The 26,242-nt window shown below is 52.2% G+C and overlaps 1 protein-coding gene across 1 annotated transcript; it reads right to left on the bottom strand.

Moving 5' to 3' along the window:
- Positions 1 to 489: 489 nt before the first annotated feature.
- GATA4 (GATA binding protein 4) lies at positions 490 to 23,107 on the bottom strand. Its single transcript, XM_035563683.1, is given in 7 exon segments — positions 490 to 672; positions 1,772 to 1,914; positions 2,182 to 2,269; positions 3,190 to 3,315; positions 5,270 to 5,439; positions 22,581 to 22,935; positions 22,937 to 23,107. Coding segments are annotated over 7 exon segments (1,236 nt in total).
- Between the last annotated feature and the right edge of the window lie 3,135 nt (positions 23,108 to 26,242).

The raw sequence follows: 26,242 nt of genomic DNA, 5'->3' as shown, positions 1-26,242 counted from the left end.
TTCACCAAACTGTTCTGGATCTGGCTCCATTTGGTGGAAGATCACTGAATTTCAGTCATGAGAAGGCGACGGCATTTCCTCTGGTCGGGAAACAAATGGATGGTGACAGAAGAAAAAAACGTCTCTGTGCCGCCATTGTCTAAGTCTCAAATGGCAAATGTTTTTAAATAAAACCCCAAAGCTTTGTCCATCTTTCTGTTTCTGGCTATTTCGTAGAAGGTGGTGACAATCTAATAAAGAGAGGCTTGTTGAAAAGGGGGGAAAGGCTTCAAATCCATCAGTTACTTTGAGATTTGAGTCTTGGTCTCTTTTGTAAGAGCTCTCCTACACCTCAAATAAGTCCTCTTTACCTCTTTGCTGGAACATCTCGAAAGGGGAGAGAAGGCAGGAGAGCAGGGGAGGTGGGGAACGACATTGACTTGATTATTATGTGGCATCTTCTTTGTCTCTCAAGCCGGTCAGCCTGAAGTCTCTGGGTGGAAGACCAGGTTATGCAGTTATGATGTCCCCATGGTTTTCAGCTAAGACCAGGCTGTTCCAGGAGTCCTGTTTGGAGCTGGTTTGTGGAGACTGGCTGATGGCTGACTGGTAAGCCTGCGGGGAAAGCTTCAGGGCTGAAATCGCAGGGTGAATTGAAGATCCATGTCCAGACATGGCAGAGACTGAGAATGCCTACGGGAAAAGGAAAATCCCGTAAACAACACTTCAAACCATTGAGGACCCTCTGGTTCCCTGTATGTGGGGCTGGTGCCACTGTAACAACACATCTGAGGATTTGCTAGAGTTTGCAGCTTAGATGTGATGCCAGACAGACAGACTGTCCTTCTTCTGGACCATGCTCTTTACTATTTCTGCACACGGGACATAGTGTTCTCTTCTAAATGACAGGAATGATCATTTAGCCTCCCAAGGCTTGAGATTTCATCGGCTTCGGGCACTCCTAGCTTACAAATGCCCTCCTGTGGACTGCAGGACACATAGCAGCGCTGCAAAGGGTTGCAGGTGCAGGATCAGTCCGGCCCAACAATGCCATTTTTTCCCCCATTTTGTTTAAACACTGCAGCTCCCTGTATGAACCCAAGGGGAGAGCAACTACCACATACCACTGTCTCTTAGCTGTGCTGTGCCATGGGAATCCTTAACACAGTTATTCAACCCAGAGAGGCTCCCAGACCAGCTCCCAGCTGCGGGTGCTGCTCAGCGGGACGCACGCCTTGCTGGAGGCAGGGCTCTTCCCAAGACATCTAGTGGTGGACGTGGCACACAGCACCCACTCACCCTGCAGCTCCCCGCCGTCACGCTGGCTTGCTTTACCTTCACAGGGACTTAAATTTAGGCTAAATGAGTTTGTTCTCACGCTGCATTTCTCATATCGTTCAACACACAGCCAGCCAGTGCAGATGAAGTAGAGTATTGCCAGGGTTTTCCTTGCTCAAGACAAATCAAATCAAGTCATATGGAGGGAACGGGTGTTTTCTTGCCATGGGACCCATAGAGCTGCCCAGCTAGAAGGAATTTCATTTTTTCATCAAGGCTGCTACCTCTTGTTGTCCATTCAGAACTGCTACATGTCATTAAAAAACACATTGTGCTATAAACATGATGACAAAAATGTGTATTTTTACACTGTCCCGGAGGATAGATCTCCTGCTGTGAAATCCTAGATCCCTGGGTTGAAAAGAGGCAACCTTTTATTACTATAGAGGAGGTTTTGAGGATACTCCCCTCACCATATCCTAGTTCCCATTTCTGTCCCACCACCCCTGCATACCTGAGAAATGGGGCTGGGGTGCCCGTAGTGAGATGAGAGCCCTGGTTCTGTTTTTATGGGGCGCATTTCCTCGGTGGTTGTGGCACTGCTGCTGCTACTGGTGGAGCTGGTGGTCGGGGTAAGACTCTCACTGCTGGATGGACCTGTGAGAAAGCGAGCGGTAAGCCAGGCTCTTCCCAAGGACCTCGAGCAGTACAGATCTGTACCCACCCACCCAAAGTTAAAAAAAAAAATAGGTTAAAAAAATAGCAGGAAAGGCTTTGTTACTGCTGAAAGGCATTCAGACATTCCCCATTTTTAAGACGCAGCCCGTTTTGTGGTTGGGTGTTGGACTTGGGACATAAATACAAATGGCCAGAAGCACGAGCACACACATATACACGCAATAAACTCCCCTGTTCAACACTTACCTGCTGGCGTCTTTGTTTTGTTAAGGTTCTTCGGCTTACGCTTCCTTGTTTGAATGCCCTCTTTTCTCATCGCTAAAGGCCGTGGAACCTATGGACGCAAATATAAAAGCACATTGGTTTCTGTATGTCCATGTGGTCACCTAGAACATGGTTCCAGCTCTACCTTGTCGACCTTATTATCTGAAAATTATCTGATTTAATTGCGAACAACAACAAAATGGAGCCCAAAGTCAGAAATCAGCACTGCTGTATGAAGAGAGATGTCAAAGCTGCAAGGTGTGCTTCCAAGTGGGACCAGATGGGCTTTTTACAGCGTAGGTATTGAGAGATAGTTTTAAGACCAGAAGGGAGCAGCCCATCTGATTTACTTTCCTGTTGAATTCAGAGCTGAAGCTGTCTTTCTGGACAATGCTTATTTTCTGGAAAACTACTAAATCTGCATTGGGGGACCTCCCTATGCAACTGATCCCACTGAGCCAGTCATCCTCAGAGTCAGAAATACGCTGGGATTCCTAGCAACAATTTGTGGGGTCAGGTAAAGCTTCCCCTCATCCGTTGTGTCTTCCAGCTTTGACCTATCTCTCCTGGATGCTCCCCTATCTGCTCTGAAGCACTGGAAATCCTTGAGAGCATGGAAGTGTATTAAAAAACAGGAGTAGCAACGGGGAGAAAAATGGAGAAGAAGAATGGGGTTTTCTTCTGCAGTCACAAGGGTGGTGAAGTTTTCTGTCTCTGCCACTACACTGCCACTGACTGGTGGGAGAAGGATGGGATATTTGCATCCTGAAGTCCTGCTTTGCCTTGGGCTCCAGCAGGACTCTTCTAGATCTATCAGACATGACATGAATGCATGGAGCCCCCACCATTAGGAAGAGACTATCCGGGCACCCATGCAAGGGAAATCGTCATCAGGAAAACCAAGACAAGAGAGCACAGAGCTGTACCCCGAAGCCAATCCCCACCACAGTGCCATCCACACCCTCCCCATAAGAGCAACGAAGGCTTTACCCCGTGGAGCTTCATGTAGAGCCCGCAGGCGTTGCAGACGGGCTCTCCCTCGGCGTTTCTGCGCCAGAGCGTGGTCGTCGTCGTGTGGCAGTTGGCACAGGAGAGGCCGACGCGGCGGGAGGCCGACTGGGATTAAAAACAGAAGAAGAAAAAGCATCAACCCTCCGCTGCTCCCACCGGCAGCATCTCAGGTCCCTACGAGCTTGCTCCAGGTCCCCTGTCCTCTCCCAGCACCACCAGGCACACGGGTGCTGTGGCCCTGGAAGTCCTCTGGTCTCCCTCTTGCCTCTCTAATAAGGAAAAGAGAGCTTCCAGCTTCCAGCAGCATTGTCTTCCTCAAGATAAAGAGGGATAAGTAATAGGAACCCCCAGTAATTAAACGTTGCAGGGAACAGGTCTTTTCCCTGTCTGAGTGAACTGGTTTAGGCTCAAAAGACCGCAGGAGGAAGACAATGAGCTTGAGACCATGTAAAATAGCAAATGTGAGCTTGGAAGCAGTGGGAGGAAGAAAAAGCGTCGTCCTCCAAGCCTGCCTGACTCTCCCCAGCACCTTCAAAGCAGAGGTCTTAAGAGGCCTTCAGTTATCCACCTTTGTCAGTGGAAGAGGAGCTTAGAAGAGAGCTTGCAGCAATGGCAAAGACTTCCCCTTGCAGGGCTCTCTGGCAAATCTCGGGCTCTGAAAATAAATACTGAATGTATTCATTTAGGTAGAGGAGCTGGCGTTGCTTTAACCACCCCCCTATGCTATATCCCTAGACGTGTCCCCCTTTTCTTCACGGCAATTGTTTTCCAGAAGAAAAAGCAGGAATTTGGCCATTTTGGCAAGATTTCCAGTAGCCAGCACTGGACCAAGTCTGGTTCCCAGCCGGCAACACCTGACCACACAGAAGTGCCCAGGGATAACATGTAGACCAGAAAATGAAACAGGGCAAGGGCTTGGGTGCCAGGTTGCAGACACTGATGGTATTATGTTTCTCCTGGCCAGCAGTGTTGTATATACCCTGCAGAACTGAGATAGGTTTTGCAGGGACTAAGCACCCTCTGGAACAGATACGCAGGAGATCCCTTCCCCAAAAAAAAAAAAAAAAAAAAAAAGCTGTGGGAGCATCCAGTCCTTTTCTGGGGCAACCAGGGGTGGGCAGTCCCCAGATCCCAGTCCCCTTGGAGCCGAGGACAGCCCAGCTTGGCCCAGTTACTGGTAGAGTTGGTGGTGGAGCTCGGCTCCATCACCACGAAGCGGTTTTCACAAGAGGGCGCTGGGTAGCTGCGGCCGGTGGCAGCGCTCAAAGTACAAGTGCCATTTTTTGGCACTTGCAGGGAATTGGCTGGGTTTGAGCGGAGATGGGTTTGGGCTAGGTGGAGGGCAGGGCAGCTGGGGATGGAGCCTCCAGGATGATGAGGAGCCCCCAGGGAAGGCTTGCTGGCTCCTTGCTACATGGGGTCAGGACAGCCCCGTGTCCCTGCGGCACGGACTGCAGAGCCCTTCCCAAAACTCCTCACCCAAACAGGCCAGGACAGGCAGGATATCAACACCGAGATATTCCACATTCCCCATGCATGCCCCATCCCGATCCCACAGCCTTTGGGACGCCCTGACCTGCCCCACAAGCTCTGCTTCAGCTTGCCCAAGGGAACAGCAAGCAGGGTGTCCAGGAGAGGTGGCTGGCCACCATGAAGTGAAGGGGGTCAGCCAGCAGTGACCCAGGGGATAATGGTCCTGAGGGTAAGAGAGGATCAGCTGGAGGTGTGGTGGAGCTGGAAGGGGTTTCCATTGCTGCTAAAATGCTCACAGAGGTACTAAAGCATAGCTGGCTTTCTAGTTGACCAACACTGTGCCCTGCGGCCCCTTCCACCACCTGGCCTGGATCAGGTCTCTGCACAACTAGTCTGGACAGTACGAGGCCTTGCAGCTCACCAAACTCAAGGTAATCCTGCTTATTTTGGAAATCCGGTCCCAAACCACCTGCACCGGCCAGATGGGGACCCGAGGAGCTGAAATACCCCCGCCATCTCCACCTGGCCGAGGCCTTTTCGCCTCGTCCTGGCAGGCAGCCTTGCCGCACGTGTGATGCTGACTCACCAGCCTCCTCTGGGGTTTGAACAAGGGCCGGTTGATGCCGTTCATCTTGTGGTAGAGCCCGCAGGCGTTGCAGAGGTAGTGCCCCGTGCCGTCCCTCCTCCAGAGCGGGGTGGACATGGCCCCGCAGTTGACACACTCTCGCCCCTCGGAATAGTCATCAAAAAATTCTGCTGCCATGACGGGAGAGAAAGGAAAAGATTCGGTTAATTAAGCAGCTTTACGTTAAATTTCTGCTCTGCTTCTCAATATTTGAACCCAGCAGTGACATTTAAAGAAATCACAATTGGATTTTATAGGGTGCAAGAAGCATCTCTTCCTTTCACAGGGAAGCCCCCAAGATTACAGGGAAGAGGAACCCCTTTCCCTGCCATACAGTGTTGGCTGAAGGACCTGTGTGGCAGCAGGGATGTGCTGGGACACAGATACAGGGAGACAGAAATAGAAACCTTCCCTTCTGCTCTGACGTTATCCAGTTTTCAAGATTGGACATAGCCAGGGCAAACAGATCAGGGCAGGCAAGCGGCCGTGCTTGCAACCCAGATGAATTGCCTGCGACCGGGGACAAAGAGGAGCCCGGACCCACGGAGCAGAACTGCCCAGAGAGGAGGGAGCTGCCCAGGCATCCCCTGTTGGAGCTCAAGTATGTGTGAGCAGAGAAAATCCTGCCTGTGCACCCCGCAGCCCCTGGCTCCCACCTGCCCCTGTGCAGAATTGCCGCAGAGAGCCAAAAACCAGAAATATTCACATGCCGTCACTCTATTCTCTGCACAAGAAGCAGCTCCTGAACAGCAAGAATCCACAGGTATTTCCATGATAAACCCATTCCTGCCCCTGTATCCCCTCTGCACCCAAAGACGGTGACCGAGGCACGCACATGTCCTGCTACGGGCACCAGGAGGGGAAGACCAGATGACAAACTTGTTGTGGAGAAGAAGAAGAGGGCAAACAGGCTGGGAATAAACCATGCTGCTGAAAAAGCCTGATCTCCAACATACTGCAACACACGAGACTTTTGGAGGATGGCAAGAGCTTTGCACTGGGGCCTTCAGCCATTACATGCCAGCGTAGCATTAACTCTTCCAGTACTACTGTCCAACTTGCTCTATTTTCTGCCTGCCCACCTGATTGTTAGACAAATCTCACTTTCTGCTGGAGGACAAGAGTTCCCCAAATGGCAAACCAGCAAAATTTGACTTTTTGTGGATCTACGTCTCAATCCCTTGTGGATTCTCTGATATCTTGTAAGCGTTACGTTCAACCATCAGCCTTATGTTCTCTCTTCTGCTCTGCAGGCTCTTTTTGGGAAATCTGTGGGAAGCTACATAACCATAACACAACCAAAGGATTAAAAAATGACTGAAGTGGGGCCAGTAAACAGAGACACAGAGAAGGATTCATGTAAGCCTAGTTATCCTTAGAAAACCAGGCTAAAAATGACAAGAGATTACACCATGTGGCAATGAGGAAATACTAGAAGAGGAGAAATGAGTACACCTAAGGGGCTCTGGAGCCAGAAAAGAAGAAATCCAGTGTCTTCTAATCAGCTTAGGGAACCCTCATTACATTTGTGCAGTTCTGGTGGTTTAGGAAAGTTGGGAATCCCTCCAGGTGAGTTTTGGATGCAGTGGTACTGTAACCATGCCTCACTTTCCCCTTTAAAATCACCACCGAGCCGCAGCCAAAACCCAGATCAAATAAACTTCCTTCAAAAAGAGGAGCAATTGGAAGAGCTAGTCAGGAAAGAACTCATTTCCTTGAAAAATCTCAAGAAAGGAAAACATTTTGCTATTTTTTTTCTTAGAAGTAGCTGAGGTTTTTGATTATAATTTTACCTTAAAAAATCTATATTACATGTTTTCGGGGTAATTTTCATCTTATGAAAAAATCTTTTCATCTTTGAAAATAGTTCAGTACAAAGTCTTTGACACAATCCAGGGAGAAATGAGCTGAGCAGGGGTAGTCCAAAGATAATAGTTAAAACTCTTCACTGATTTAAATTGTTCTTGGGAGTTATTACAAAATGTTTCCTTTCCTGGAGAATTTCCCACCAGAAAACCAAAATCCGAAGGCTTTTAATCAAAGAAACAAAAGGAAAAAATTTCTAGCTGTCCCTCAGAAATGTTAAGAGTTGGACTAGCCCTTGAATAGGAAGGTATCTCAAAATAGGTATAAGAAGAAATGTCAAGTATGGAAATGTTTTTGTTTTTAAAGAAAACAGCCTGTGGAGTCCAAACCAGACAAGCTGTAAGTCTTTTGTTTTCTGATAATAATCAAATTTGCTACTGTAACCTAGCTCCATGGTCCATATTATTTTCCCTGGCTTGTAATCTGCCATCCAAAATCAAAATACAAAGCAGTCTTCAGACCTGCTCCCTTTGCTCTCCCCAGTCCATCTGCATTTGTTTGAGCTATATTCTCCGCTATTTTTTCTTTCTTTCTTTTGGGTTTGCAGGGGATTTGGACTGGAGCTTCTCTCCTGAGGGACTTTCACCAATTTACGTTTCTGGAAGACCTTTTCTGCTTCTGTAGTAACAGCATTTGTGCGATTCCTTCCTCTCAGCTGCAGGCAAAGGTGAGCTTCATGAACATGACCAACTGGGAGTCGCTGGAGCTGGAGACCGCGAAGGAGCAGACTTTGCTCGCAGGGCACATGGCGGCTCCACGCAATGGGTGGCTCTCCCTGACGGCGGCCCTCGCGGGGCGATATCGGATGGGTGCGTCCCCTGCGGACACCGCCCAGAGCTGAGTCAGAAGATGACATCTGTGGAGTGCAATCTCATTAAAAACATTCACAGAGCCCCGCTGGGGCAGGGAGAGCTCCTTGACCTCACTAGATCTCACCTGGAGGAGAAATATTGCATCAAGGTATGCCTGATGATGGCAAATTCCTCTCGGCAGAGGTGCTGGCTAGAAGGGTGTGTCATGGAAATGACTGAATGTCAGCTCAGGGAAGACGACTTAGGCTTAATGCATGCCTGAATGAAAGGGTGACTCGTTTTGGTGCCAGTGGAGAAATGGAAGGCAAGGGACTGGATTTCTTTCAAAAAGAGGTGCTCTCATTTCACACCATCACTGAAATCAGGGTTGGGGTTGTGGAGGGGAGCCTTCTGAGCTGGCCTTCCAGCCATCCCAGCTGCTCTTGAAAACCTGGGCATCTACAAAATGCCAAGAAAGTATCACCTTAACAGCAGCAACCCCTGCAGTTTGACACGGGCAGATGTTCAAGATCTAGGTAACGCAATAGCTGCTCGTTTTGGAAGGTGTGGGCCATGGCCTCCGCCTGCCTCCCTCCCTCCCTCCCTCCTCCAGGGGCACAACCAGGGGCAAGGCTGAGCTATATTGGGCATGGAGGTCACTGGGTTTCAAGTGCACCCATTGCTTAATCTGCCTTTGTTATTAATAACGGGGCACCACAGACCAGAGGATTCCCAGGAGAAGCAGTAAAGTGTTTTTTTGGCTGCTGTCTTGGGGCTGGAGCTCTAAATCCCGGCGTTATGAGATCCCCTGACACTTATTCGTTCCCTCTCCTCGCACTAGCAGCCGGCAGAGGAAACGTTTATTCAGGCAGCAAATTGCCCGAGCGGCTCCCGGCGGGACCCGAACAATGGGAATGGAAGGAAAGGCTCCCCCAGTCGCACTCAGGGCAACAATTTCCGTTTCGCGGCACAGGAGCCACCGCCTGATAATGGAGATTTATGGGTCCGGCCGGTGACCTCTACAACAGCCCTTCTGCTTGGAGGTCCTCCTGGAAAGGTCTGCTCCCTCTCCCAAAGCCAGGTATGGCCAGCAAGGCCGAGGAGAGGACAACGTGTATGTGCCAGCTGGGCTGAGGAGAAAACAGGCCCATGGCAGGAATAACCTCCTTCACTACATGTGCCTCAAGGTCTCAAGCTCCTCTCTGAATGCTCAGCTCTCCTAAGTGCCTTTGCCCAGCCCTTATCTCAGATAATATCGGTCTTGGGGTAGTTCAGGCCTTGTTATGGGGTGGGTCCCTGAGCCTGGCGTTGACTAATGCTAATGGCTTTCTGCTGCATGCTTCATAAGACCCTGCCCCAAGACCATGAAGGAGCTTCTCACGTGAGATCAGATCGTGAAATGGTGCTGAACAAGCCGGCCTGTTGAGGACTGGGGCCTGTCCCTGTCCCAGCCACCAGCTTGCCACATAAAAGGAGGTCCTTTTCCCCTCACACCTACCCCTTACAAAGACTGCAAGGTCTCCAGGGCAGGAAATGTCACTTGAATGTTGCACAACAGTCTCCTAATCTTGGGTGAGGCCTTGAGCATGCTAATGTCAGGAATGCTTTCCACAATGGGACGCTTAGTCCCTAGGGAGCCGGGAGCGATTCTGAAGTGGGGCACTGGGGTCTGTTAGGGGAAAAGCATTCTTGGAGGTGGCCTTTCATGGCTCTTAGTCACTGGGAGCGGCCCTTTACATCCACCACCAGGTCCACAGAGATCAGCCAGGGAGGACAACGCAGAGCTCGATGAAAAGAGAACTGGGAGCTGCCGGCCAGCCCACACCTACAGGCACTTCTTCCAGCATGGTTAGGATGTGACAGCATCTCTGGCCAAGGATATCAAGTCTGGGTACTTCTGCCTTCCCAACCAGGAGAATCAGGTCCCTGTGGACAACAGCTGGGAAGCAGGGGAAGGATGCCCAGGGCTTGAGTCTGAAGGGAGACTTGAACTCCCCTCTGATCCTTCCAGCATCTCTGCAAACCCCAGCTCTGCCAGCATATCCATTCCTAGGTCTTTAGCAAGCTTAAATTTGGAAGCCTTGGAGAGATATCTTGAACAGGTGAACCTGAGGTATCAGAACCCAAAAGAATGGTAAGAGTGAAAGCACGTCTGACGGAGAGGTTTTGACTCCTCCAGTTCAAAGCCAGCAGCCAGTTTATAAGTTTTTGTTCCCAAACCAGCGTCCAGAAGGGGACAAAGAACCCTCCTTGCACTAGTTTGGGTGAGATCTGGTTGTCTCTGCTTGAGAAACAACAACGAGGTTGTCTCCTTTCTTCTGCCCCCTCCTGCCCTCACCCCCTCTCTCTACTTGCTGGGGAGAAAGAGACTTCCATTAATATAGCACTGGAGTTTTGTTTACAGATGGAGGGATATTTAATATCAACATTTCCCCCTGCAGAAGTGTCTTCTCAACCCAGTGAAGCAACTCGGCAAAGGAGAAGCTGTCCTTCAAACACAGCCAGGCACTTAGAGGCTCTAAACAGAGCCTGAGAGCAGTTCTCCCTGCAGAGAAGCAGTTTCCTAAAACAATTTGTTATGATAAGAGGTGAGAGCCACGTTCCTGTGTATACAGAATCCCAAATGGACTCTCAGGGGCACTCACAGCTGAGGCAAAGGACACTGGTCCCTCGGACACATGGACACCTTGGGCTCCAAGAGGATCCCAAGCCACCAGCACCTTCTGCTTCGAGGGGCAGCCACAACAGCATGGCAGCAGGAAATGGGATTTACCATTCTTGGCTACTCAGGATGGTTTGTCCCAAATCCCAAGATTGTTCCTATTAAAAAAGAGACAGTATGGAAATCCTTCCTACCATTCAAGCCTTTGGGTGTCCCTTTAATAAGCGTTTTGCTGCAGCGAGTGGAGCAGAAAGTCACATCTCTTTCTTTTAAATGGGTTGAGGTTCTCCCATGAATTGTATGACTACAGGAACTGCAGCTTTATGGAAAAAAAAATAAAAAAGAAAAAATGCCAAAAACCTTCTGGTCAGATCACAGCTGTTAAAAGTGCTTCTTGTTCCAGTGCTGTGTCTGAGTACAGGGCTAGAAAGGAAAACAGAGCAGCAGAAAACAAGGAGAGACAAAAGCAGAAGAGGCAGGGAGTGATCGAAAATAAAAGAGCCCAGATTTATGCCTGAGAGAGCTCTGCAGCCAAGAGAAAGCTGTTTGTGAGCCTTTCCTTTTTCTATGGGGACATCATCAGCGTGGCATGCAGATGGAGATCAGAAAGCCCATGTGCATTATCAGCTACCAGAGCTGAGGATGTTTCTGTAAAAACAGGTTCTGCCCATTGGCTTTTTTTTTTCTTTTTTCTTTTAACCCCTCCTCTTCTCTGCATGTTTCCCCGCTGACAGAATTTGGGGGAAATTCGTCCAGTTACCCACTATTTTAGAGACCAATGGGACCTATGCACAAGGTTGGCAAGGGGAAGCAGGACATTGCCTGAGTAGTGCCCATCAGTGAGCTGGTTGCGGCTCTCACCCTCCCATCATCTGGATTAGCAGAAGACATCCCCTGTGTGGTTGTTGATCCACAGGGAATGGAAAAGGAGGCAATTTCCCCAGTGTTAACCAGAAATGCTGTTTCAAGCAAAATGCGTCATTGTGAAGCTTCACAGAAAGGGCTTGATGCTGTCCCTGAATGTTTTGGGGTTTATCTGACGTGTGTAAAATGGTTGGTCCCTCAGCTGGCTGCTCAGAGCGAGTAGCTTTCCCCATGCAGACCTACAGCCCCTATTTAATTGCTCAGGAAGCATTTCACCTATAATCTGCCTGAGCCACACGCCACTTTTGAGAAGGCAAAGAAATCTCTTGCCTCATGAAACACCGAGACTGTTCCTGCACGACCGTTCCCAGCCAAGTGTTTCACGTCAAGGCAAAGGGAACATTGCGTCCCTCCCCTGCAAAGCTCCCCGCTCTGCCTGCAGCAAGCCAAGGTCTATGGCACACACCACTGCCAACAGCCAAGCATACTCCTTTCCTTCATGGATATGTTTTCCCCAGCCTGAAGGACAGTGGAGGTAGAAGCAGCCAAGGGACCAGCTGAGATCATGTGCTAGAGGTACACGAAGGGAAGGCTGGTCAAAGCCTGGGCCTGGATTTGAGTTCAGTCTCAGCTCTGTCCTTGGGAGCAGGAGCAAAGGCTCTTCCATGCCTCACCGCGTGCCCACACAGGGGAAGGTGGAAAACACCAGGCCTGGGGCTCCGGGGACATCTCAGTGTGTAGTTTTGGGAAGGAGCAAGAGGTGGTACTGGGGGCTGGCCAGTGTGGCCACTGGGAAGGGCTCTCCACCACACCAGAGCCACCATCTCACAAGCCCAGAGGCTGTACCCCAGCTGCACGGAGAGGTGGTCACCCCCATGCTGAAGCAGCATGGCCCAGACCCAAAAAGTGGGCAGCAGGCCAGGCAGGAGAAAGCCTGCAGCTCCCCTTGGGTTGTATTTGCACGGGGGGAAGGCCCAACAAGCTCTGTCCATGCTGCAGTGGAGACAAGCTCTCCTTTTTCCATGTCCGCCATGAACACCACTCATATATGGCCACTTACATGCATATGCATGCAGGATGGGGGCTGTTCAGATGACAGAAACACAGCCAGACTGTTAGATCCCAGTCACCCCAGCATCCTAAATGGGCACAACCCCACACTACAGTCAGAAAAGGCAAACCCATTCCTTCTCCCCACCCATCCCTAGCAGCTCACCAGCAGGCCTGAGGCCCTCCATCAGATCCTGAGGAAAGCTTACGCAAAAAAAAAAATATTAAAAAAAAACAACAGCAAAAGCTGATTTTGGGCAGAGCACTTGCTGGCCACCCCTTTGATGGCAGAGTGGTGTCCTACAGCAACTTGTGCTGCCTGTGAAGTTGTGTGTAAGTGATCTCCAAGGCCTGCTTTCTTTTGCTGGGACGCAGGCCTGATCCCACCCACCAAGGTGACCTCCCCTTTCTTACTCCTACTTACAATTCTTACACTTGTAAATATCTGAGGCTCTTCTGATAAACAGGAGATTCCTCTGCTTATCGACTGTCCAAATATTTTTAACAAATCTCAGATTAGCATGGAGAGCTCAGGGAATGGCCAGGATGGGGCCATCCACAGCCTGGGGGCTGTTTGGCAGCAGGGACCTGGAAATGGTCTTTCTCTCACTAGACAAAGGAAAAAGAGCCACAGCATTTTCCCCCTTGAAATACATCCCATCTTCACATGCACGTGCTTTAGCTCTCCTTTGATTACTGCAGGGATGATGGGGAGAAAATGGAGAGTGTCAAAGCCAAGGAAAGCTCTGTAGCCTTACGGCTGCTGGTGTGCCAGGCCCGGTGCCCATGTCTGGCACCTGGCACACATTCATCAAGTATGACACAGCCTTCACGTGCCCTTGGCCTGCCTTGGTTGGCCACCTGCAGCACGGTGGGTGAGCCGAAACACCTAAAACCACAGGAACCCAATGGTCTGTGGTCATACATCCTCCTGCAGCATCTGTCTGTCTGAGGGAGAGCATCTGTCTGTCTGTAGGGGTGGCCCAGGTGGACCAAAGTCAAGGCCCAGGCAAGTGGTGCTGCTTGGGGTCGTTACAAAGATATAACGAGGGAAGCTATGCGGATATATGCTCACAGCAGGGCATTAGGAGAAGCTTTTTCATTAGGACATGGATTAGGTGCCCAGAGAGGTGAGGGCATTTCCATCCCTGGGCATTTCCAAACATCAAGACAAAGCCACAGCTGGCCTGAGCTAATTCAAGTGGCTTTGGGCAGGTTGGGGGCTAGAGATCTCCTGACACTCCTTCCAACCTGCCTTTCTGTAACCCTGCTACTCCAGAAACTCAGTGTTTTTTTTTTATTATTATTATATATTTTTTTTCCAGACTAGTGCAGATCAGAGGAAAAATATTTATCTGAATCAGGCCAAAATCCCTTGTGGAAACACAACTGTATTATTAGTGTGTGTGAGTTTGTATGTATATATACACACACATATATACAGACATATATATTCAGTGTAGATATACACTTACTGTGTCCTTAAGAATGCTATTTTAGCCATCTAGGAGTCATCTCTAATCAGCTGTCTTTGCTTTTGATGTTAGAATTATTTTTCTATGGCTATGCAGAACATAGCTGTATAGAAATATATATATATATATATATGCGTGTGTACACCACTATAATGCACACACATATATACAAACACACACTTTATATATTCTAAAGTATAAATATACTGTGTATGTACATACTTTATATATTATAAAATATATATATACCACATATAGGAACATATGAAATATGTAGTCTATACATTGTATAATATGCCCAAGCCCTCTCTGAACATGACAACCTTAACAGAAATCTTCAGGTGCATATTCAAGCCCTGCCCCAGTATTTTGTTCAGACCCTGTGGGCTGACCAAAACCCACCAAAACCAGCGAGGTCGGATCCTTGCCTCTCTATGGGATGGCAGCCAAGCACAAACAGAAAGGTGTTTGGTACGGCATATGGGATGCTGGGTGCTCTGACCCCCGGCCGTCCTCTTTTCCTGTTTTAATCGTTATTCTGGACAGTAAAGTCAGCAGGGGTGGAGGACGGAGCGATTCTGCGATAAAGTATCTGCAGAGGTCAGCGCTCGGCAAGCCCAGAAACTGCAGCCCAGGCCAACAAAACGGCAGGTACCTGACTTATCAGGGCAACATACAACTTGCAGTTTTTCTACCTCAATTGATTGGACTTTTTATCTAAAATAACAGACATTATAAGATAGGCGAAAGTCGAGATAAGGAGCAAAATTGAGTAGTCTTGAATCAGATCAGCTTGGGGACAGGTTCAAACTCCCACACCTGCCCCAGGGGAATCAATGAAAGTTTCTTGGCGTCGTCCACTCGTTTTGAAACGCTGCTCAAGTGGAGTGAACTTTGAGACCGTGGCGTTTATTCTGTGATTATAATTAACCTGCTCACCCGTTGTTATTGATTTCCTCGTGAAGGGAGGCGACGGGATGTTGGCTTAGAAATATAAATGGCTGGGGAGGGGAGGCGAGGGGGCATGCAGCCTGCCCCCTCTTTGTGAAACGATGAGGGGCAGGACATAGGCAGCTCCTGGAGAGAAGCCTTGGTCATGCCCAAGACCCTGGGCACGAGGTCATCCTCCCAGCCCAGGAGGCCAGGAGGAGAAGATATCCCACAAGCCAACTGCCTCCCTCTTGCTCGGAATCACCAAGGCATGTCCCAGATCTGCATCCATCCCAGCAGCGAGCCCCTGGGGCCAGCAAGCCCTTCCCCAAGCCCTCTCACACATCTGGGGCCAAAAGGGTCGTTCGGAGGAGTCCTGATGGCTGGGGCTCACCTCCTCACCCAGCACTGCGAGCTCTGAATATTAATTAAATAATGATGGCTACATGGCCTGCAAACCCAACAGCTTGACTTGGAAACTCATAGGATTTTAAATCATATATTTTTATGTCTCCTCTGGAGCACGAGCACCTAGGAATTGGGGGTTCCCAGGTTTCTTCTTGTCCGGAAAAGCTGCCTCTTTGCCTCCCTGCAAAAACAGAGCCTCACGTGTAACGCCACGGCTCCGGATGATGGAGCCCGGAGGAAAAGCGAGCCTCACCAAAGGGAACGAGGCACAAAAGCAGCCAAGAGAGAGCCAAAAGGGAGCTGCCTGGGGATATTTGCATCGTCCCAGGACAGCCCGGGGGGACGGCTGCCCCAAGACAGCATCGAGGAGGCTGGGGAGGGCAGCGCCAGGACCTCTCCTGAGATGCTCCCCAGCAGACACCAGCCTCATTCCCAGGGATTAGGAGGAAACATTCCCAGGCAGGGATTTTGTTATCCCAGAGTCAGAAGCAGCTGGTACCAGGCCCTGTAGGAGACATGGGATCAGCCCCACGCACCCCTGGTCTGCCTGCCCCATCCCCACCTCTGCTGCCGATGGAAAACTTGCTTTCCCTGACTTTCCATGAATTATTTTTTCCCCTCCCTCACAAACAAGCCAAATTTCCGACTCCCTCTCAAGGCTGGCGCAGGCCGCGCGAGCCCAGCTGGCTCCGATAAGGGGCTCGCCAGCTTTGCGGGTCGCTAAAAATAAAAATAAAACAGCAAATCCCTTTGTGCTGCACCACGTAAACCGAGCGGCTGCTTTCCAAGATGGAAAAAGGAAGGTGCTGCTGGCGTCTGGGAAGCTTTCCTGGCCAACAGCCTTCACCTCCCCGAGGAAAGCTGTAGGTTCCCAAATAGCTTGCAGGGGGCTGGGTTCCTGCCCTAGGGAAGCTTCTTGCACGGGCCTGATCCTGCAGCATCTCACAGCCCTGGGCGAACCTCCTTTTGGGATGGTTTCAGCTCAGAGCGGGCAAGCTCCTCAAGTTTGCTTGGTTGGTTTTGTTTTTATTTTGTTAGTTTGTGCTTTTTTTTTTTTTTTTTCCACAGCCCGTACTGAATTTGTTTAGCGAGGGGGGGCTGATCCTGTAAGCACGGCCTGGGCAAAACCAGCAGGATTGGTCCTAGCAACATCCCTGCTGTAAATCCAGGGGGAAACTCGGTGCCCGCCAGGAGGGGAGGTATTTCCAGCTCCCCTCCTGAAAGCAGGCTGGAAATACCTGGTGAAAGCCAGGGGGAAACTGAGGCATGAGGCAGCGTGCTGGGGCTGGGCATAGAGACAGGGGCATGAGACATTTCTGTGCATCCCCTACAGCTGATTTCAGCAGCAGAAAGGCATGAGAAGGACACAATTTTGCCCCTCCAAGCAGAGCGTGAACCCTACAAGAGCTATAGGTGCCCAGAGCCGCTAAAGAAAATTACCCAAAGCCATCTCTGTGCGGGGAAATAACTAAGGAAAAATTTAAAAAAAAGTACACCGGGCATCTCTTGGGTAAAAATAATGATTTTCGCTTCCAGTTGATGCTCCCCCAGCCTTGGCTTTACAACCCAGGCCTTGCCAAAAGCAGAAGGCTGAAATGTTTCAGCGCTGCTGACGGGGTCAGATGTGCGGCCAGCCTGGGAAGTCTCTGCCCAGGTCCCTGCGAGCGGCCGCCCGGCTCTGAGCTGCCTGGAGGAGAAACCCCAGCTCCAGCTCAGCGCAGGGAAAGGGAAACGGCGACCAAGTGCATCGCCAGCTTTGCTCGAGCACGGGGGAAAGGCTGCAAACGCAGCCCTGCCACGGGGATTTCTCCTCCGTGCTTTGCTTTTCCAGTGGGAAATGACCTGAAAAAGCAACAAGAAAAGCCCCTTCCTGCAACCACCCCGTATGAGCCCTAACAAAACATCCACGGCGTCGCTCGGCACGCTTCAACAGCAAAAGGGTTCCCAAAAAAAGCCCCAAAGCCGCTCGTCCCCCACTACGAGAGGCAGTGACGGCCAAATTATTTTCAGCCGCTGTCACACACAGGCGAGCACCCGCGTCTGAGGACCTCACTGCTCAGGAATGGCAGATAATTGGGTTTAATTTGTCATTACGGATGTATTTACAGCTTGGACTGGTCGCTGCGACCGATCGTGTAAAGAAGGTTAGAGGGACTTAATATTTTGGCATGCCACTGGAGGTTTAATAGGCAGCTGAGAGCCAACGTTGACCCAAAGGTTTTTGTTTTTTTTTTCTTCGCCCCCAAACCAAGCAAACCTCCACCAGACATCACGGTGAAATTTGCTTGTGTAATTTGGCGTCATTTGGGATGCGAAAGCACGTTCTCACCTATTTCCCTGCTTACTTAAGCAGCGTTTCGCAGTCGCGCACCAAAGGCGGTTTTGCACCTTCCTGCCAGACAGCCAGAAGGCAGCGGGAGCTCAGGACCCATCGACGAGGCGAATATTTGAATATTCCCAATCCTCAGCCCCACAGGCATAATTACACACGATCCCCCCCCAAAAGGGAGCCGGGACGGGGACAGCTCAACCTCGCCGACACGCACGAGGGGTTACGGCAGCGCGGCCACCTTGCAAAAATCGGCATTTCAACAAAACCGGCCGCTTTCAGCCCAGGATCGGAGCCCCCCCACTCACGTCCCTGCCTGGTTTTGCAGGCAGCAGCCAGCCACAAAGGGGAGGCAGGAGCCTAACAGGTTTTTTTTTTTTTATAAAAAAGGGGTGCAAAAGCCTCAAAGCACGCAATATGCGCGGTGCTTCCCCCGCAAAGGATGTCTCCCGAGTGCAGAGACATCCCCAAGCACTCCGTTTCTGCACCCTCTTTTCTGTAAGGGAACTATAAGGAAGGACACACTGGGCTGGTGTGCAAGGAAGGGAATTTGGGGACAAAAGCTCCAAAAACGAGGTCTGTTTACATCTCTTTTCCCTATGCACGCAAAGCTCTGTGGGTCTCAATGAGCAAAAAATTCAATCCGGAGCCCTGTGAGGATAAGAAAGCATGGAAAGTTTGGGGTTTGCTACTTCAGCTACGCTCTTAAAGGCTTTTTAATTAGATTTTCCTTGAAATTACATTTTCTTCACCCATTTTTTGAACATTCCCTGCGCACGTCCCCCCGCAGCTGCCGACCTCCAGGCACAAAACCTCGCGCATCTCGCCGCGCGCCTGCTGCGTTTTCACCTGGGTTGGGATTTATTTGCAGGTCGGCGCATCGCTGGGGGGGGGAATTTCCCAAGGCAAACATCTCAAAGCCCCCGAAATATTGCAGCCGTCGGGGTTTTCGAAATAACTGGCCCCGTTTGGGATCACCAGGGAGCACCTCTGCCTGCCGAGCCAAGGTTTCTCCATCATCAGAAGAGCACGGAGACAGCAGGATCGGGTCCAATTTCCTTTGGTAAACACTGCCTGATACACGCTCCTCTCTCTTTCCAAGGATTTTGCCTCTTTCTACCCAAAACGGATGGAAATAAATGTGGAGAGAGTGAAACACGGGCTGTCCTCTTAAAAAAAGAAATCGCTGCTTTTGTTATGGGGGATAAAAATGCACGTGGGTGCGTGTGCAGAGGAGAAAAAAATAATTCACCCTGGCTTAATAAATCTTTGATTTAGCGCCACTGCCCACTGCCTTCAATTTTGCTGCTTTGTGAAAGAAAATAATCATGTATTATATAAAGTATATATGGATATGATATAATACATGATATTATAGGTATTATATACCACACCACAACTATTCTATACAACATGTATGATTGTATTCAGTAATTAAAGCTCCCTTTCCACGGATGGAGCTGTATCATTAACAAGGGTGATGCAGCGTGACGATGATATTTTTACTATTATCATTGCTTTATTTGCAATTTTAAATACGCTGTTTGGGGAGACGGGGAAGGGCATAAAAATAAATTGCGCGCTCGAGCTTGAATCGTGTCTCCCCATCCCGTAGCCCTGCGGGTTTTGTCCCCAAAACTGCGGGGCTGTGGGGCTGGGGACCTCTCTCCTTGTCAGCCGGTGACGAGAGCACAGCAGCTTGTCGCGTCGGAGGGCTGCAGATGATGCATTTGCCTTTACCGGGGATTTTTGCAAATGGGGAAGGAGATGAGGGAGAAGCATGGCGGGATGCTTTCACCCCGAAGCCGCCGCGTTGGGAGCGGTGCCTTCGAGCACCCCTGCGAAATCCAGACCTCGGCCCTCCCTCCGCTGCCCTGGGGCATCGGCTGGTGGGGCAGGGGGACGTGACAAATGGGGCGAGTCACTGGAAACGAAATGCCAGCCCGGGGATGCTACCCCGCCAAGCTCTTCGCATCCCTAGTGGGAAAGCGTAAGATCTGGTTCCCCGATCTCCCAGCAGCAGGAAAAAAAAAAAAAAAAAAAAGGAAAAAAAAAAAAAAAGCATTTTCCGACCGATGGCTGCATCTGCTGGGGGCTTTGATCTTCGCAGATGTGGTCCCGCGGAGCCTGGCCGGGGATTCCTGGCTCGGTGAAAGGCAAAACGAAATGCAAAGGCAGCCAAAGTGCCCCGTGCCCCGGCTCGCTCCCGACCGCAGCGGCAAAATTCAGCCTCCTAAAATATATATATATAATACAGAAAAATAAAAAGAAGAAAAAAAAAAAGACCCCCTACCTACCCCAAAAAAAGAAAAATCCTTCAGTTTTACACAAGTTTGCAGCTGAAGGGGGAAAAATAAAACAAAAGTGCATGGGGTGGGGATGGGAAAGCTGGATCTGGCCCCCCCATCCCCTGCGTAAAAGCCAGTGCATTGCCTCTGTTCGTGCTCACCTCTCCCCAGCAAGGGGGGAACGGGGCAAAAACACCCCCCGGCTGCTCTGGGGGCAGATTTTGGTGGCGGGGACGTCTCCTGGAGGATATTTTGCCCCTCTTTAGCTGGGGAATTCGCCCCAGCCCCATGCCCCGGGGCAAGTTCACGGCTGCTGGGTCTGATCCTGCCCTTCAGGGTAAGGAAATGATCCCCAGACGTACCTCCAAACCCCGAGTTTGCTGAACAGGGGTGGTTTTATTTTATATATGCCCATGTGATTTATTTATGTCCCCAGTCTCCCCAGCGTTTTATACCACTGAGCTGCTTTGGCACTTTTTAACCCCAAATTCTCCTATTAGGGAAAAGCGAGAACATATATCTTTTAGTATCATTTTTTTTTTTTTTTATCACCTTTGAATGCAGTTTCACTAAAGTTTCACTAAACTTTTCCTGGAGCATTGCTTATCAGTGGAAAATAAGCGCCATGCCCAATTGCGTAGACCGCGCGTCTGAGTCTGCAATTCCAGCTCCATCTGCATGGACTTAACCTTCATTATTAAATAGTAATACTAATTAATATTACAGTAACGGCTGGCTGCTCTGCAATTAGCACTGTCCGAAGGTGGTGTTTCTCCAGGAAATCACTGGAGGAAAACGAAAGCGCTGCAAAAATCCCTGGGTGCAGCAAAGCCTTGCGCCAAGGGTTGTGTTTCTCAGCGTGCAGAGAATAAGAATATCCCCGCTCCCAAGGAAAGGCAAAGAAAGGATCTTGGGATTCACCATGCCCGGAGCTACCCACTGGGGAGCTGCCTTCCACACAATCCCCTTTTCTGTTTGAATCCCGAATTTTTAGGCTCGGTGCCTTTCAGGCCGTTTCATCCCATCTCCCTCATGCTACGCAAAAGCTCGAGCGAAGAGCACCAAGAGGCAGGCTCCGTCCACGGGACCGGCAACATAAACTGATCCCCAAACCCCAAAAACACCACAGACCTTAAAAGCTAACCCAGTATTTCTGCAGCTGCAATGCTTCATCTTGAATATTTCATTTTTAAGTTATTTTTCTTGCTAAGAGCCCATCAGTGACCGCTGCAAAAACGTGATTTTTTTTTTTTTTTCCCCCCAAGGAAGAGATGGGCACTGAAATCGAATGAAAATGCACGACTGTCCTCAGTGATACAAATCAATAGTTCCTGGTTTTCCTACACGTTCTGCCACCGCAGGCCTTCCCAAAATCCCTGCCTGGTTGACCAAAGCTTTATCTTTATAGCTGAGTTCCCCATTTTTACGCAATTTCTTAATGCCCGAAGAAACGCAAAAGGCAATGGCAAGGCCAAGCCTTCACCGACACCCAAGTTTCATTCCTATAACGCCTTAAAATAACTCTGAAGATTAAGAAAACCTTGCTGAAGGGAAAGTTTTACCCTCCTGAGTGCAACCCTAAAATATATCGTCGGCCAAATTTGAGGCATTTGCTTCCGAGCGCCTTTATTTCTTTTCACTCCGGTGCCAGCAGCGAAGCCCCCACAGAGGGGTGGTGGGGAACAGAAATGGGTCTGGGGGAGCAGCCCCACAGCCTTGCTTTCCTCCCCATGTTGCCTTTTTCTTCCATGCAAAATACAAAAGCAATATTTTAAGCCTCCGGGAACAACTTCTGGTCTTAGGACCAGGGCGCTTACAGAAATCAGCGTTTCGGCTCCAAGACAGGGATCAGCACAAGAAACCCGGGTGGGATTTTGGGCAGGGAGACCCCGAAATCCAGAGCTGGGGCACCCAGATGTGCTGAGCCCCCCCCAGCCCCCCCCCCCGCAAAAAGCAAAAGGGGTGCAAGAGGCTGTGGCTAATGGATTCGGGTACGTTTCTTCTTCTCTCTCACCTCTCCCCCTCGGCACTGAGTTTCCCTTCGCCTTCCCTTTCCCCGGCCTCGCCAATCCATCCAACAGCTGCAAAAAGGACGTAACACAAAGCGGCCCGAGAGCGAGATCTGGGATTCACACACCAAACTTTGCTGGTTAATTCCATCCCTAAATTTCCCCCTTTTGCACCAAATCAAGCCAGGAAGGGGCTGCCCACCAGGGTTGCGCTCCCGCAGGCCATCCCCGCCGCGGCCCCGAAATGCCTGCGGAGCTATCTGTGGGGCAAACCCTTCCACGGGAGCTCGGCACGCGATTCTTGCAGCTCCTGGCCTACCCAAATTTCATTTAAATTCTGATTATTTCTTGCAACTGTGGCCTCGAGGACTTTTTGCGACGTTGCAGTGAAAGCGCATGCTTGGGGTGCAGCTGGTGCCGTGAGGACCCCAATATTCTGCATCCCCAGGAGCTCAAAACCCACAAATTTCTCAATCCCACCCTCCTAAAACAGGGTCGCGCTGATGAAAACGGGGGGGGGGGGGGGGAAACATGAGAACGGACAGCATCCCATCCCACCGTACACCATCCCATCCCTGCCCCGGGGGCTGCTGCGCTCACCGATGTTGGCGTGCCGGGCGGCCGCGGGCGTCCCTCGGCTCTGCAGGTTGTGGAGCATGGGGCTGTCGAAGGGCGAAGAAGTCCAGGTGGTGGCCATTTCGGGGCTCACGTAGGCGGGGTACGGGCTGGAGTAGGAGCCGCCGAAGCCCCGGCCGTACTGCTCCCTCCCGTTAGCAGAAAGGCTCAAGGAGCTGCTGTAAGCCGCCGCAGCCTCCCGGGAAGAGGTGGCAGGGATGGGGGTGCTGGTGGAGAAGGAGAACCGAGGTGACACGGGCGGGTGGGACGATCCGGGGTTGTAAGCGGCGCTTTCGGCTCCGGGTTGAGTCCAGATGGAGTGGCTGGAGACAGGGGCTGCCTTGCTGGGAAGAGCCGCCGCTCTGCAGGTACGGCAGGCTGGGGAGCATGGAGGTGACCCTCGTGGTGGGCACGTAGACGGGGGACGCTGCGGCCGCGCTGTGCATGAAGCCACCTGCCCCCTCGTAGGCCGGGGGGCCGGGGTTCGCCGCCATGGCTAAGCTCTGGTACATCTCGCCGCGGGCCCCCCCGAACCCCGACCGGCTCCCCGGGCACAATCCAGAGCGGCGACGACGACGGGGGAGCGGGGTGACAAAAAAAAAAACAAAAAAAAACCAAAAACCCCGAAGCCCGACTCCCTTCTCCCCCGATGGAGACGCAGCGAGCGGCGGCCGGAGAGGTCTCGCCTTGGGGGGCGAGGGGGGGGGTCCGGCCAAAATGCGGTCGGTGGGGCGAGTTTAATTTAAATTTCTTTTTTCGTTGTTGTTGTTGTTTGGTTTTTTTTTTTTGTTTTTTTTTTCGTTTTTTTTTTTGTTTTTTCCTCCACCCCCCCCTCCCCGCCGCCCACCTTCCCCACCTTCAGCAGGTCCGGCTGCCGCTTCCAGCCCCCCCAGCAAGAAGTCCTGGTCCCTGCGGAGGAGAAGCTTTAGCTCCCGCTTGGAATTAGCTTCTCCCACCGGGCTCCATCCATCAGCTCAAACCCCCCCCCCCCCTCCTCGACGGTGGGGCCGGGCTGCTTAAAACCCTCGGGCAGTCTCCTCCCCGTCCAACCCCCCCCCCCCCCCCCTGCCCGGCCAACAGAGCCCCGGGAGATGCGGCTGGGGATGCAGGAGCCCCCCTCGGGGCGGGGTTGGGGGGGGGGAGATAAGGAGGTTAGAGCAGGGCCTAAAGCTTGGGGAGGGGGGGGGGGGGGATGGAGAAGGAGCCCCGGGTTGGGGGGGGGGGGGTGGGGGAGCGGTCGGGAAGGTGAGAGACAGAGAAAAGCCGGGGGCAAAAAAAACCTTTGTCCCGCAGGTACGGGCGGTGCGATCCGCAGCTGATGGTCCCCCGGGGGGGGGGGGGGGGGGGGTTGGGGGGGTGGGAACCAGCTGGGAGGGTTTGGGGGGGGTAAGGGAAGGGGTTTTGGGGGGGTTTGGGGGGCACCAATTAAATTGGGAAAGGGGAAAGAGGTGGTGGTGGGGGGGGAAGGAGGGCGGTTTGGGATCCCACCGGCACGCCCCCCGCGTGTCCGCGTCCTGCGCACCCCGCGGGGGGGGGGGTCCCCAAGGGGGGGGGGGGTTTAAGCGCTGCGCCCCCGATTTCCCCGCTCTGAGGATGCTGGAGGGGCTGGGAGCAAGACCCCTGCGAAGCAGAAGCGGCACCGACCTCCCCCTCCGTGGGTTTTTAATGCCCCCCCCCCCGGGCTCTTTTCACGAGTGGGGGCGCTGGGGGGACCCCCTGGGGCCGGGCTTTTGGGGTCGGCGTTTCCCAGGGCGGGCGCTTCGGGGGCTTCTCCCCGGACGAGCTCCGGGTCCTGGTTTGGGCCCCTTGGGTTGCGGGGCAGAAGGTTGGGATTTTGGGGCACGCTGTGGGGCGCACAGCTCCTTTTGTGGGTTTTGCAGAGGCGAAACCCCCCCCCAAAAAAAAAAACAGGCAGGGAAGGGGGGAATGGGATCCCCTATCGCCGATTTCTCTGCAGATCACGGAGGGATCCTAGAAAACCGCCTCGCACCCAGGCCAGGGCCGTCCACGGGGGGGTGTGGGGGGTGTGGGGGGGAATTTTGGCCGGAGAACTCACTCTTGGGACTGATTTAGGTTTAAGCAGCAGATTCCCCAGGCTGAACCCCTCGGCCGGGCTGAATTTAGCAGCAGCAGAGATAACCGGGAGATAAGGGCTGATACCCGGCAGGACAGCGGGAGCCGAGGGAAGGGGGAGAAGCCGGAGGCAGAGCCCCGTGGCGCGTTGGGAGCGGGTAAGGATGGCAGCGGGGTGGGAAAAAAAAAAAAAAAAAAAGGGGGGGGGGGTTTGGGGTGGATTTGCTTTTTCCCTAAACCTAGGGGACGGAGGGGCCGCTGTGAGTGCGCCCGTAACCGGCCTAGGACGGAGCCTTCCCACTGCGGGCTCCGAAAGGGAGCGGGGTCAGAGGCAGGGGAGGGGAAGAAGAGCGAATTCCCCTCCCGTGGGCAATAACCACGATCGGAATAACACCAAAAATCCCAGGCAAATCAACCCAAAAGCGAATCTGAGCCCGTTTTCAAGCCCCCGGGGAAACAATAGGAGGAAGCTCGCGGGGAGAGGCCTGGAGGGAAGGGGCTCGCCAGCAGCCAGGAGCGGGGGGACAGAAAGCGCTACCCACCTTGGTGCTGGGGGCAGGGGGCGGCGGGGGGGGCCTTTTGGGGGCCTTTTGGGGTGGGGGTCCGTGGGGCGGGGACCCGTCGCTGCGGGGACGGCGGGGGGCTATGGGGTGCCTGGCTCCTGGTCCTGCTCTGCTGGGGAATGGGGTTGCGGAGGGGGCAGCGGGGTTCTGGTTGCGCGCCCCTCAACCCCCCCCACCAGCACCCCAAACAATTTCTCCCCACTGTGGCCAGTCTCCCCAGTCCCACCCGCTGACTGGTTTGCCCACGTCACGTGGAAGTGGGCGGCGATGGGAGGAAAAGAGGTGGTGGTATAGGGAAAAAAAAAAAAAAGGGGGGGGGGGGGCTGGAGGAGAGGGGGGGGTCCGTATCTGTTGCACCATCAGCCGGGCGCCAGGTTTCGTTGCCGTGCCAAAAATATAAATTAAAAAAACAAAAAAACAAACAAAACAACAAACAAACAAACAAAAAACGGAATAAAATCCTAAAATGAAGCCCCGGGGCATGCCCACACGGCCGGCCCCACGCTGCAGGCAAAGTCCAGCCCTGCTCCGCGCCTCCCCACGCACCTGGAGGGACACCCGTGGCCCCCTAGCGAGGAGGGGGGGCTTGCTGGGGACGGGGGGGGCACCCAGCACCCCGACCCCATTACCGGTGACCCCATTCCTTGGGGACATTTGAGGAGCAGGGGGGATTTCTCCGAGCTCCTGCCCCCAAATCCTTCATGCTCCGAGCAGAGCGAAGCGGTCGCAGCCACCCTGCCTCCCACCCCAGCTTATTTAGGGGTGCCCCCCCAAAATAGACCCCCCTCCCCAAATCTAGACCCCCACCACCACCACCACCCCACCGCCCCCCTGTGCACTGCTGCAGGGTCTAAAGGATCCCGGCACGATGCGGGGCCAGCACAGCTGGCCGCAATTTGGGGTCCTACCGAACCCAGGAGGGTCTGGGGGGGCTCTGCCCCCCCCCCGGAATGATGCTCACACCCTTTATAATTCCTAAAAAAACTCCACCATGGCCATTAATTGCCCCTG

Source organism: Cygnus atratus, chromosome 3, assembly GCF_013377495.2.
Source record: "Cygnus atratus isolate AKBS03 ecotype Queensland, Australia chromosome 3, CAtr_DNAZoo_HiC_assembly, whole genome shotgun sequence".
In the NCBI taxonomy this organism is placed as follows: domain Eukaryota; kingdom Metazoa; phylum Chordata; class Aves; order Anseriformes; family Anatidae; genus Cygnus; species Cygnus atratus.
Note: the sequence above shows the minus strand (reverse complement) of the source record. Positions and strands in the feature narration are given on the sequence as shown.